At 38.9% G+C, this 13,976-nt stretch overlaps 1 protein-coding gene across 1 annotated transcript; it reads left to right on the forward strand.

Moving 5' to 3' along the window:
- The first annotated feature begins 255 nt into the window (after nucleotides 1-255).
- Nucleotides 256-9,591, forward strand: LOC5569114 (putative ammonium transporter 2). Its single transcript, XM_001652663.2, has 5 exons — nucleotides 256-794; nucleotides 7,771-8,166; nucleotides 8,229-8,461; nucleotides 8,531-8,787; nucleotides 8,852-9,591. The coding sequence occupies exons 1-5, from the start codon at nucleotides 361-363 to the stop codon at nucleotides 9,062-9,064; spliced, it is 1,533 nt and encodes a 510-aa protein (XP_001652713.1). The 5' UTR covers nucleotides 256-360; the 3' UTR covers nucleotides 9,065-9,591.
- Nucleotides 9,592-13,976: the final 4,385 nt, after the last annotated feature.

Raw genomic sequence — 13,976 nt, forward strand, 5'->3', positions numbered from 1 at the left:
ACGGTGTACGATGTGCCTAAATGCTTGCTAAAACTGCCTGCCGCGAACTTCCATGACATGTGAGTGTTTCTATGCAACGATTTCTTCTCATTGAAACCAGAAAAAACGATAATCGTGATCTATCAACTTCATCTGATCGCAGGAGAGGCCCAACATCGTAGCAGAGTCTATTTAATACAATTATCATATATTTCAGAGTGACAAAATCACGCCTCCCATACATGCGTGGCAAATATTTAAATATTTCGACAACTGAGGGCAGTTAGTCAGAATACTTCTCGTAGTTGGCTCGTGAAGAGGATATTCCAGCTGCGAATCGTCCTTAGTGTGTGAACAAGTGATAAGAAGAACGAAGCAAAAATGGCTAACGCCACAGAAGCACCTGTAATCCTGATCGATTACATGACAGTGAACTCTACAGTGCATATTCCTGCGCAATACGATGTAACAATCGCAGACGCAGCGTATATCGTTACGCATTCGTTAATCCTTATCACTATGCAAACTGGATTTGCCCTCGTCAACGCCGGAACAGTAGGAGTTCGTAACAGTGTTAACATGATGATGAAGAATACAGTGGACACAGCTATTGGTGGTTTTGCGTTTTGGCTAGTTGGTTTCGGTTTGGCCTACGGAAGAAGTGCTTACTCCAACTTTTTGTTTGGCTGGGGAGATTTCTTCGTGGATGTTGCAAAAACTGACCCCCTGATGGGTGGTGTGATGACTGCGTTCATGTACGAAATTTCATTTTCGTCATCTTCCACAACCATTGCCAGCGGTGGAATGGCTGAACGGTGAGTTTGAAGTGCCCACTATGAACAGGTTTCCGGTGAAGTGACTACCGCGTTTGATTCGAAGCTGCCGCAATGTGCTCCGAAGATTGCCTCAAGCTAAACAAGCGATTGCTATCTTTCATTTGGCGACTTATCGATAAAATTTTCACGTTTTCTATATTTAAACACTCTCGAAAAATCAAACTGTGAGTTTAGTGAATCCTTTCTTTGACACGTGATATACATGACAAAGTGTTCTTTTAAAATTATGTATGGATAAATGGAAAAAAATAACACTCATGAGATTCGCAAGTGGTTTGAAGCTTTCTCTCTTGATTCCCAAAATTTCATGTAATAGTCTTATGAGAATATCTATTTTCTATACATACACAATTAATACATCCAATGATACATAATCCTCAATCGAAAACTTTTTTTTTTCTGCCACAAAAAAAAATATTCACGAACAATGAACGAAGATTAGCAACGATCTTTACATGTTTTTCAATTCAGTTAAACATTAACAAAAACAAAAGTGATAAGATTTGTTTTGGATGGTGAGCTTTTGACACTATTTTTTCACCAGTTGTAAATTTTGACCCAAACTACGATGAAGGTGTCTGGGTTCGAATCCCGTATGATCTAGGATCATTTCGTAATAGAATCCTGAGATTGGGTATTTTGGCTCCCTTATGCTTTGTTTCAGTGGTATATTAAAAAGAAAAAAAAACTACTGACTGTTTTAAAGTTTTGAGTTGTGTGGTGTTTCAATTGGCGGATTCCTACGAATATGATTCCTTGAGATATGGAAAAAAATGGTAAAACAATCACATGTGTTTTGCTTCATATCGATAAAATAATAGTGATCGTTGAAAACGTGCACACATAGCACTGTTCTATAGTAGAAAATATGTGGTAAAGCAGCGAGATAGTTTTAACGGTTACCAATTGAGCTACAGATTTGGGTATCTAGATGATTTGATAATATTAAGTCATCGATATCTATTGTTCAATACTTTTAGACCAAACCATGAACATTCGGAAACGAAACACAATATAAATCATGAGCAATACAAGTTTTAAGTACCTTCGGCGGGGGTGAGAATGGTTAAACAACGCGTTTGTCCTTGTTGATTGTTGGACAACTTCCATAGTTTAACTTGAAATATTCATTCCAGTATGGGAATACGTTCATGGACAATGCGTTTGCAGATGTTGAGAAAATATTTGAAATTCGTGTTTTTGTACTGATCTATAAAAGAATGAAAATTGATCCCATGAATTCTCACCCCATCGAGGGGGTGACATAAGCTTAAAGAAACTTGAATTGGTCCACATAAAAAAAACAAAGCGAACACAAAATCTTCCAATAAGAATGAACATTATGGATCTTAATATAACATTTGAAAATAGTGTTGAACCTATTAAAAGTTTGATGCTCTGTTATACCCTAAAACGGGCAATTTGAAAAAGCGTTATGAAAAGGCTTTATTTCCGAAGATTTCTTTTTTCAATTACCTACTTGTCCCAGAGTTCTAATTTTTTGTTGGTAGCTTTTGAAATCTGCAAAGAATACACCAATGAAATTATACATCAATATCGAAAATATTTGCTGAGATATTTAATACTATGCTTTGACTCATCGTCACCCTCATCGATGGTTTTCATACAACAGAAAAACTTACACGTTAATACTTCTTTTGTATCTGAAATAAGAAAGGCTGTGCACAGCATCAGTTTTTCAATTCGAAGCTAAATTTTCATTTTGGTAACTATTATTTTATGGTATTTCATGGTTCCTTTTAATTTACTTGTTTCCATGAACGATATACTAAGTTTCTAGAATTCCAAAGAATCTTAGGATAAATTATCACAGACACCGGGAAATAATTATTACAGAATTCAGAGCATGGCTCTTACACAAATCATATTCATTTCAGACAGATCTGTTAGATGTATTATCAAAACCCACTGGACAGTATTTTGAAAGCATCATGAGTGTGGTTCTGAAGGAATTCTATTCATAACACAGCTCTAAGCAAAACTGTTACAGAAATCTGAGAAAGATGTTTACAGTATGATGAGCAGGATTCTCAGAAAATTTTATAACAGTTAAAAACGAACATTAATGTGACGTAATGATTCTTTTTTTTTTTGCAAAATATCTGAAACTTATGTTTTTTTAATATCATCCCAAAATATTTTCTATTGATAAAACGATCCATTTTACGAAAGATTTTGTTTAAGTTGGTTTCTAGATTGCACTACTAATTATAAACTCTGTTTCTAAGTCAACTATTAGGCTCTTGCCAAGTATACATACATTAAAAGTGTTCTTTTTTGAACAACTTATTTATTTATTTATTTTAACAAAAAAATTGAAGAGGGAAATACCCCTTTGAGTGATTTCCTTTCGAAATCTTTCTCAAAGAGGCTCAAAACCATTTCATCTTTTCATAATATATTAAATATTATAACGTTACAAAATAAAAAGATAACTTAAAATTAAAGGCTCATACGACAAAGATATACCATAGCAAAGCCACAAACTGCAACATGAATCCAAGTTATCTAAAGTATGAGGTGATTTCCAAAACAGGATGAGGGAGGGGGACTTCCAAAAATGAATCCATCTTCATGTATGCAAATTAAAAACACACTAAGCACGAGTATCAAAGCAAATATGTGATTTCATTCAAACAACTAAATAAGAGTTTAAGTATATCCCGAATAGATACAGGAGTTGGATGGCTATGGCCATACTATTAAATAATTTATTCCTTGGTAAAATGAACCTAGAACATTGAAGTACAATATGATCAACGTTTTCATAAGATTCACCACATTCACATAAATTCGAATCCACAATATTTCATTTTTTGTTTTTTTTTATGACTGTTTTAATTTAATGGTGATTTTCAAAAGACATTTTGAGAACGATGGCCGTCGTTTAAACTTCTATAAAAAATAAGGACATTTTAATGCTTTGAGTGAAATGGGGGACACTTTTTAGCGTGGGACATATGACACAGTGCGGAAAGTGGGACGTCTGCCCAAGTAACCACTAGGATGCTAATTCGCATTTTTGGGCTTATAGGGCTATTATACTATTATTATAAAACACATAAGCTCTATAATACTCTATAAATCACTAATAACTTCAGCTTAGGTGCTCTAGCATGTAACTACCACATGTCACTATGGGCAATCAGGTGGCCAATAATCGAAAAAAGGACTTGTTCTGATAGGTTTTTCTTGTACATCATTCCATAGTAAACACCATCAGGGCAAGATATTTTATATTTTAAATGACACAGTATGTCAAAGTAAGAGTTTTTAAGAAAAATGAAAAATTCAGTGCAAACACAAGGTACACATTGAATATAATATACTGCATAATCGTGATGTTTTATACAGATCTTTATACACTGTCCGAAAGCTATCTAAGAAAAAAAAATGAAATAAAAATTCATGCTTTAGGTCGGAAAATGCGGGGTGTGCACTGAAAAAAATATATTTGATTTTATATCGAACCTTTACACATCCCATACTTTTTTATCCCAAGTTGTCCCAGGCTAAAATTTATTTTCAAGGGTACTTTGAGATGTAAATTAAAGGATCGTAGAGAATTTAGTTGCACAAATTGGCACTTTTTTAATTTATCGCTTATTGAATTTTTCCAATAATTTTAACCATTTTCTATATAAAACAGCTAAAAAAAATTCAGAGAATAACTGAATATCGCTAAATTATTCATATCATCATTTCTATGTAAGTTCTAACATTTATAATAGTTTGCACGACGTTAATCGCATAAATGGCTTATATTCATCAATAGTAACAATACTTATTTTGCTATAGGCTCTATTCAAAAGTTAGTCTCGAAAACGTGTTTTTGAAAATAAAACATCAAATTTGTACCACAAAACTCATAAATACAACACAGATGGAAAAAAATATTTTTGGCCGCCAGTCTGTATGGAAACCGCCCATAGTGCATGTTGGTGTTTTCAACGAATTAAATATCCTCAAATCAATAAATTTATAACCACCACACTAGTGTATGATGGATTTTGTTGCTAAGGTATATTTTTTATAACAAAAGATGATTTTTCGCTGCTTAGTAGTATAAATAAAAAATATATAACATTTTCTAGACATTAGCTCGATGCAATGAAGCAGAATAAATTCATTATTCTTGCATGGTTTAATACATTGAAAAATCAAGCCAAATGTGTTGAGTTGTCATAGAAAGAGCCATTTTTCGAGCTTTATGGCGGGAAAGAGATTTCCATGGAATTCACTGTATTTGAACAATATTATTTTCTTTCTCCAGCATTACTTGAATCCAATGACCTGTAGGTTACTTCAACTAATAATAGGACATTTGGATTCATATATTTTGAATTTTAGGGAAAAAATATCGCTTATATGACCAGCTGCCCTCAGGAAAAACGTCTTCGAAATATTTAAATTTGCCTATCTCAACAAGAAGCAATTATTTCGAAATTATTCTAAATTCTATTTTGTGTTAACATTGGTTTTTTTATTGTTTTTAATGTGAGATCATCTTTCGCATATTTTGCTGTTCGGATAATTTCGGATAAGGGTGTCTTGTACGTTTCTGAATTGAAGTTTTCCAGACTGAAGCGGGAATCAAACCCACACTCCTTGACTCGATGCGGCTAAACACTTGGTAACACTATCCGCACGGCTACGAAGCCTACATTATTTCAAGCTGAATTTGAGCAAAATTTGTTATTTTATTGAACTAAATAAAATAACTATGCAGAAATGTGTACTCCGAAGTCCAAAATCAATAACAGTTTGCGAATTTGTGTTAATGTTTTCATTTTACACAAGATAATGTTTAAGTGTACATGAACGATGGAAAGTTAAGTGCACTAGATGAAGTTTAATGTATATTTCACTTCATTCCATCCACTACAATAATTGATTTACTTTAGTACACTTTCCAATTGGAGGAAGGCCGATGCACATGTATTAACAACCCAGACAACCAGAAGGTACATATAACGAAATCACCTTTTGTGTTACGTGATGATTGTATGTGCAAAGATTCTGTATAAGATGTCGTCAAAAAGCTTTATGCGTACAAAAGTGGAGGCCATAGGGTTCCACTAGTAAATTACCTACGCAAAAAAATCATATCATAATAATGAAAAGTCCTAAAAAGATAATTTGGCGTCAATCAAAAGAGTTCAACCTCTACTACGAGGAAAACATAAAAACAAAATGATAAACTAATTTTTGAGCATAAATTCGCTTGAGCCACTTTTGAATGAAGCACTAAGAACATCTCTGGGACATTTCCTCATTTTTATACATCTATTTAAAATACTGCTTGCATCAGTTGATCCACTACTGGAACACGACGCATTCTACTACTTTTTTTCAACTCATGGTAAACATTTTATTTAGATTTGACAAACTCACCAGAGACATTTGTTATAACTTCACCTAGCAGTAGAAACATCTTTCTGCTATTCAAATTTCAATATGGTAGACTTTCAAATACTTTTCTTGATGCTAACCTGTTCTTCATAAGCTCTTGAAAGGAACTTCTTCTTCTTCTTTCTGGCGTCACGTCCCTACTGGGACAGAGCCTGCTTCTCAGCTTAGTGTTCTTATGAGCACTTCCACAGTTATTAACTGAGAGCTTACTATGCCAATGACCATTTTCGCATGCGTATATCGTGTGGCAGGTACGAAGATACTCTATACCCTGGGAAGTCGAGAAAATTTCCAACCCGAAAAGATCCTCGACTGGTGGGATTCGAACCCACGACCCTCAGCTTGGTCTTGCTGAACAGCTGCGCGTTTACCGCTACGGCTATCTGGGTCCCTGAAAGGAACTTATCGCACGTCAATTGACCATATCAATTGTTCTAGACAGACGATATAAATATATTTAAACTAAACTAAAAGATTTCAGTTTGCCAAACAAAAGTACATGTGATTAATATTGTTAAACTACGAGTTGCTTTTAAAAAAAATAATCTAGGAATAATCCAACTTTTGTTTAACTCATGTGTGGAGTTATGAAATTTCATCAATTCTATTCTAGTTTGTTTGCTCTTGTTCGTGTGAACTGATGCATGAACACTTTTAATATTGTTTTGTTGAACTAAAGATTTTTTTTATTTATTTCAAAACTTAAAAATTATGTAACATAGCTTCTTCTTCTTCTTCTTTCTGGCATTACGTCCCCACTGGGACAAAGCCTGCTTCTCAGCTTAGTGTTCTTATGAGCACTTCCACGGTTATTAACTGAGAGCTTACTGTGCCAATGACCATTTTTGCATGCGTATATCGTGTGGCAGGTACGAAGATACTCTATGCCCTCGAAAGTCGAGAAAATTTCCAACCCGAAAAGATCCTCGACCGGTGGGATTCGAATCCACGACCCTCAGCATGGTCTTGCTGAATAGCTGCGCGTTTACCGCTACGGCTATCTGGGCCCCATAATGTTACATAGCACTGATACGAATATTGAAAATGTTATCATTCCTGTTATAATTGAATCCATCACATTTGTTTGAGATTAACAAACGTAAAACTTTGTTCACTAGAACCGCAACTGAACATATTCCATAATTTGTAGAGAAAAGTTGATCCTCAGAGCTAAATTTTCATCGACAAATGAAACCACGTCGGATCTCCTTTCGATTTATGTTAAACTTAATTAATTGAATTACCGCCAAAAATGGGATCGATTGATAAGGCATTGATGGTGACTGATGGATTGAATTTTCAGTTTAGAGCGCTGTTTGATTCTTCAGTTGCATACTCTTGAAGATTTGTGGGATTCTTCTTCACCTTAAGAAAGATTAACTGTATCGAGCGGATGGATAACCATCCAGTTTATCCATTAAAATAACTTGAACAATTCAAATCCTTATCACTAATATGCCAGTTTCACATAAAGACGATAAACCACAAGGAACTAAAAGTGCCATTCCAAAATGTATTTCAGGTTCAACTTCCGGGCATACTGCTTCTTCGCCTTCTTCAATTCGATAATGTACGCCTTCTGCGCTGGTTGGGTATGGCGTGAGAACGGATTCCTCAGCGTCTTGGGTGCTGTAGACATTGCCGGAGGCGGTCCAGTGCACATGTTAGGAGGTGTATGCTCGTTCGCAGCCGCAGTATTCCTCGGACCACGTATTGGTCGATTCGATAAGGGAAGCCGTCATCTTCCGATGGGAAATGTGTTGATTGCTTTCTTGGGCCTGTTCATTCTTTGGTGGGCGTGGCTTTCCTTCAACACGGCCAGCAGCTTTGGACTCAGCCGTGGTCGATGGGGTTACACGATTCGTGCAGCCGTTATGACAATGTTGGGATCGATGGGAGGTGGAGTGGTAGCTTGCAGGTAAGTTACAAATGTAAATTCTGGATTTGAAATTGCATGCTATATAAAAATGTTGTCCACAGTTACTCTTTGATTGAAAACAAAGGCAAGGCTCAACCTTTCCAAATTATGAACGGAGTTCTTGCTTCACTCGTATCCGTAACTGGAGGATGCTACCTGTTTGAATCGTGGTCAGCTGTACTTATTGGAGCAATCGGATCATTGATGTGTTTGCTGAGCATGAAGCTGATGGACAAATTCAAAATTGATGATCCTCTGTACGCGTGTACCGTCCACGGAGTTGGAGGTGCCTGGTGTAAGTACAAAATGAAACTAACATATCGAGATGATGATGAGTTTTTACATTTTTCCTTCTATTTTCTAGCTTTGATCTCTATTGGCCTGTTTGCCATGAATCCAGAACCTCTGTCTACTACTGGAGGAAGATCGGGACTGCTTATGGGAGGAGGATACAGTCTGCTTGTTTCGCAGTTGGCAGAAATGGCTACTATTCTTGTGTGGGGACTACTCGGAACATGGACCTTGCTGTGGGTATTGAACAAATTCGTTCGAGTGCGATTAACTCCAGAGGAAGAGCTGATGGGAGCAGATTTGTCAGAACATGATGTAGATCATGCAAGGGTAATTCTGTTGCTAATTTATTATGCTTACTATTGCAACAATAACATTGTATTCCTTCTCATAGAACGCACTTGAAGAAATGAAACCTCTATGGGAAAGAGAGGTAGAGCTGAGCGACGGATTGAACTACAGGCTGTCGAAGGCAATGTTCGCGGCAAAGGACGTGACAACAGGAATGTACAAAGGAAACATCAACAACGCATTCAATGACGGAACTGTAGTTCAACTGGACATGCATTTCAAGGAGCAGTCACAAATAAATTGTGGCGTTAACTGACATTAATCTGTCGTCGTTTTTTGCCCCGCTCTGCATTGGTGTCACACCCATTACGACGTTTGAAGTATTAGATTCGTTCCCTACTACTTATTCGAAACCAGCTACTTACTAATACCTTTTTAGGTTTCAGTTGGTAGATAGGTACAACAATTTGTCTTTGGGATAACACATTTGTTTGTATCCTCTGATACAACGTTGGAACACTTCCAGGAATCCATTGCTGTGATTTGCTCCAAGCATATGTAGTTTGAAAGAACGATTCTGAATATAATGCGATCGTATTTGAGTTCATTTTCACCGATGTAGCATATATAAAAAACGACATAAAATTTCTCTAGTTTTAAGGACCACATGTGATAGTTGAAGAAGTTAATTTAATTTTGCGAATGTGCGGAACTGTGCCCACCAGCTTCATTAAGCATGAGTAAGAAACAAGCTATACAAGAGGCAAATAATGAAAAAATAACAAATTTTTATAACGAAGAACACACGAAACAATGATAATAAAAACAAAAGTTAAAATTCACTGATCTCTTCTTTACTTCCGTTCAGACTAAGTCGACTGTAGTATCTAGTAGACGTCTTCATTCGACGCGGTCCATGGCTTCCTGTTAATAGCTAAGAATTCTGGGGAAGGGGTCAGCCGATCGTCCTAACTTTGAACATTTGGCTCGCTGCGCACCATATCTGATGGTTTTCAAGAACGATTTTCACCGGGTTGTTATCTGAAATTTTAGTGATATGCCATGCTCAACGTAACAGCCTAATTTTTGCAATGTCGTAAAGGTATTCGGCTATTTTGGCCGAATGTCGTTTTGCCGAACCCCATTTGTTTGAATATCATTTGGCCAAATTGTTAACTAATAATGGTTGTCAACAGTTCTGAAGTGTAGGGTTTATAAGTCCGTCCCCAAAATCAAAGATACTCCCTTCTTTCAAAGTAGTGCAGTTATTTCGAGTCATAAACTTCTTATAGTTATTAGCGTCAAAGCAACTAAATAAGCAATCAATTTGCAATTCTGAGATAGGAAGTCTTTCAAGATATACATACAGGTGTAGGGCATTCCATAAATCACGTATTCATAAATGGGAGAGGTGGGGGTCCCGGCCAAAGTTCACGGTCCATACTAATTTCAAAACTTGTTTGTGGACAAAATACATCAGGGAGGGGTGTTGTGAAGATCTAAAACATAAAATTATCACGTGATTCATGAACAGTCTCTTTGGTAATTATGGGGAGAATAATATAATGAGGTGGGGTGGCCGAGAACCGGAGAACGTGAATTCCGAGCGGTGGACTCCATCGCCAACACTTCATTCAAGTACCACATCTACTACAGCGGTGCAACAGAGCAGAACGTGGAGTTGGCTTCATAGTGATTGGGAAGCAGATGAAGCGAATTTTTCCGTGGAAACCGGTAAGCGAACGAATCTGTGTGTTGAGAATGAAGGGCAAGCTCTTCAACTACAGCCTGATCAGCATATATGCGCCAACGAACGATTAGACCGATGACATGGAGGATGAGTTCTATGAGAGCCCGGATAAGGCCTACGGAGAGTGCTCAAAACAAGATGTCAAGATAGCCATCGGCGTCGCAAATGCGCAGATTGGGAAAGAAGATTTCTTCCGACCCATCATTGGAACGGAAAGCCTTCATTTCCTGCGGCTAGTAACCTTCGCTGCTGCTAGAGGGATGGCAATCAGCAGTACCTACTTCGCACGAAAGAATACCCGCAAACACACCTGGCGACACCCGAGTGGCGATGCTTGGTCCCAAATAGACCACGTGCTGGTTGATGGGCGACATTTCTCAGATGTCATGGATGTCAGGACCTTCCGAGGCTCCAATATCGACTCGGATCATTATCTCGTTTTAGCTAAAATTCGGGCGCGGTTATCCAGCGTCACGAGTTCCACAATAAACAGAATGCAGCGCTTCAATATACAACGCTTGTCAGGCCCATGACAACCATATATCGATACACAGTGTTCTTCGTAGCCAGGATGTCCCGGGCGATAAGTAAATATCGCCCACTGTCAGTTGTAAGAACTGTGAAAATAAAGACCATTGTTTTGTTTAATTGTTTGCTATGGTTTGATTATCAATTTTTGATATTGTTAAATCAGCTAATAATGTGCCAAAAAGTTGAAGCACATTCAATATTTCGATGGTTTTGGAAGGAGAGCAAACATTAAAAGGCATCCTGCAAGCCTCCAAGCAAGCAATCAGTGATTTGATTGCGTGTCTTGCTCGATTGTGGATCATAAACATTAAACAAAACTTCACATTCTGATTGCACTCTCGATTCAAATTACCCGAAAATGAGTAAACACATGGAGATGTTGACTACGCTAAAAGTCGTCCCGTGCCATGGGCCTGACGCTTGTCGATTGATGGGGTAGTTGCACAGTACCTTCAGCAACTAGACGAGCAGTTGGGAAGAATCAACGTTGCTGGAGACGTCGACTCTATCCACAAGCTGTGACAACAACGGCGCGGGAAGTGATTGGCACTTGTCAACGACGAAGACGAAACGACTGGTTCGTTGAAGAGTGGCAAAGAGTGACAGACACGAAGAATGTCGCCAGAAGCCGTATGCTTGTGGCCGGTACCCGACAGAACAGAGAGCGATACAGGGCAGCGAGAGCCGATGAACAGCGAATCCACCGCAGAAAGAAAAGGCAGCACGAAGAAAGTGTGGTAGCCGAAGCTCAAGAAAACATGAACCGGAATGATATGCAGAGATTCTATACAACGGTCAATGGTGTGCGGCACAATACCGTACCAGAGCCCGCCATGTGCAATGATAGAGAAGGGAATTTGCTGACCGATAAAACGGCGGTGGCTGCTAGGTGAAAGGAGCACTTTCAGCAATTGTTGAACGGTGAAAATGGAAATGTAGTGAGGAACAAGATGAATATTGATGATGACGATCAATCTGTGGACCCACCTGTGAGGAACTAATGAAGTGCGAATGTACTATCTACAGAAACAACATCGCACTACAAGCAGGCTTAGAGAAATATCAGTATGGAAACCAAGAAAAACATTCTGTCAGTTATTGGTCTAATCTTGGCTCGTAAAGACGCCTCTCATGTTACTACACCACCGACCATAGGAGAGGTGAAAAAGGCTATCAGCGATCTGAAGAACTGTAAGACTGCTGGGAAGGACGAGATCCCGGTAGAGCATCTCAAGCACGGAAGTTGGCAGCTTTATCAGTCGATCCACCGAGTACTTTTGAACGTATGGGAGGACGACGAAATGCCCACCGGCTGGTTGGATGGCCTCATACAGCCAATCTACAAGAAAGGACACAGACTGGTGTGTGCCAATTACAGAGGAATAACCCTGCTGAATTCGGCGTACAAAATTCTGTCGCGCATCCTGTTCAATAGACTAAGACCGCTCGAGGAGTCCTTCGTCGCTGAATAGCAAGCTGGTTTTCGTGAGGGCCGTTCGACTAGAAACATTCCTGACGAAAAGGTTGAATGGGTGAAACGAGAATCGAACCCACACCCCATGACACGATGCGCTTAAATGCCTGACGACACTAACCGCACGGCCACGAGGCCCACAATCTAATCTGGTACGAAATATCTTTACATGGTATTCTGCAGCAATTTTATACTGCTCGAGAATATATGTTTTTTTTTTATTTATTTGTTTTATTTGGAGCAGGGAAAAGCCTCTCGGAGTGAAGTTCCTTTTTAACCTCTTCTCCGAAAGGCATAAAACCTCCTCTTCTTTTCTAAGTAATTTACAATACATTAGCACTTCCAGTGAGACTTAGTTTCTTTGAAGGAAGTGCCATTGCCACTACATTGAAATACTTTTCTCTAAAGTAATGATCTGCTGAAATTGACGAAATTGACGAGGTGATAGATGCGTCCCATGTGACCAGGAGGAAAGTAACTGCAGAAGTTGTCTGTTGTACGGTGATTGCCTGCAGTTGCAGGCTGAGAGACCCCTACTCCCTCTCCAAACCATGCAACCGGGAACAATGGATGACTGCGATGAATGCACTTCCGATGCAGATGCGGAAATGAGTTGGTGTAGGTTGGAGCGAGCAAGGGCTCTCAAAGTGCCTGATAGATGCTGTCGATGCAGATGCGTAGATGGATTGCTGTAGGTTGGAGTGAGCAGGGGCTCTCGAGGTGCCAGATAGATGCGTCCCGTATGACCAGGAGGTGAGTAACTGCAGGAGTTGTACGGTGACTGAGTTTGCGCATGAATACAGAGCGGCGATTCAGTTCAAGATTCGGCTGAAAACTGGAGCAGAATTCTGAGGCAGAAAGATGAGGAAACTTCACGTTACTTGCCTGTAGTTGCAGGCTGAGAGACCCCTACTCCCTCTCCAAACCATGCAACCGGGAACAATGGATGACTGCGATGAATACACTTCCGATGCAGATGCGGAAATGAGTTGGTGTAGGTTGGAGCGAGCAAGGGCTCTCAAAGTGCCTGATAGATGATGTCGATGCAGATGCGTAGATGGATTGCTGCAGGTTGGAGTGAGCAGGGGCTCTCGAGGTGCCTGATAGATGTAGATGCGTAGATGGGTTGCTGTAGGTTGGAGTGAGCAGGGGCTCTCGAAATGCCTGATAGATGCGTCCCATGTCACCAGTAGGTGAGTGAAAGCAGAAGTTGTTTGTTGGACGGGGACTGAGTTTGCGCACGGATACAGAGCGGCGATGCAGTTTAGAGATTCGGCTGGAAGCTTGAGCAGGATTCAGAGGCAGAAGTGGTTGCCATAGAGATTGTTTTGCATACGTTCCATCATATATATCGACCAATGTTACTTTTCATATAAAGTTTCAGATTTTTCTAAACCGCTGTACATTTTGTTCATCCTTCAAATAATCCGGCAAATCATTGTATTGTTTCTTGCCACAATATGCGAATCGTTT

The sequence above is a fragment of the Aedes aegypti genome, chromosome 2, assembly GCF_002204515.2.
Source record: "Aedes aegypti strain LVP_AGWG chromosome 2, AaegL5.0 Primary Assembly, whole genome shotgun sequence".
Lineage (NCBI taxonomy): Eukaryota > Metazoa > Arthropoda > Insecta > Diptera > Culicidae > Aedes > Aedes aegypti.

Excerpts from the sequence above, each read along its gene's own strand:
- LOC5569114 (XM_001652663.2), top strand. The coding sequence starts at position 361 with ATGGCTAACGCCACAGAAGCACCTGTAATCCTGATCGATTACATGACA. Across the intron at positions 795-7,770 it reads AGCGGTGGAATGGCTGAACG|GTTCAACTTCCGGGCATACT; the intron begins GTGAGTTTGAAG and ends AATGTATTTCAG. Across the intron at positions 8,167-8,228 it reads GGTGGAGTGGTAGCTTGCAG|TTACTCTTTGATTGAAAACA; the intron begins GTAAGTTACAAA and ends TGTTGTCCACAG.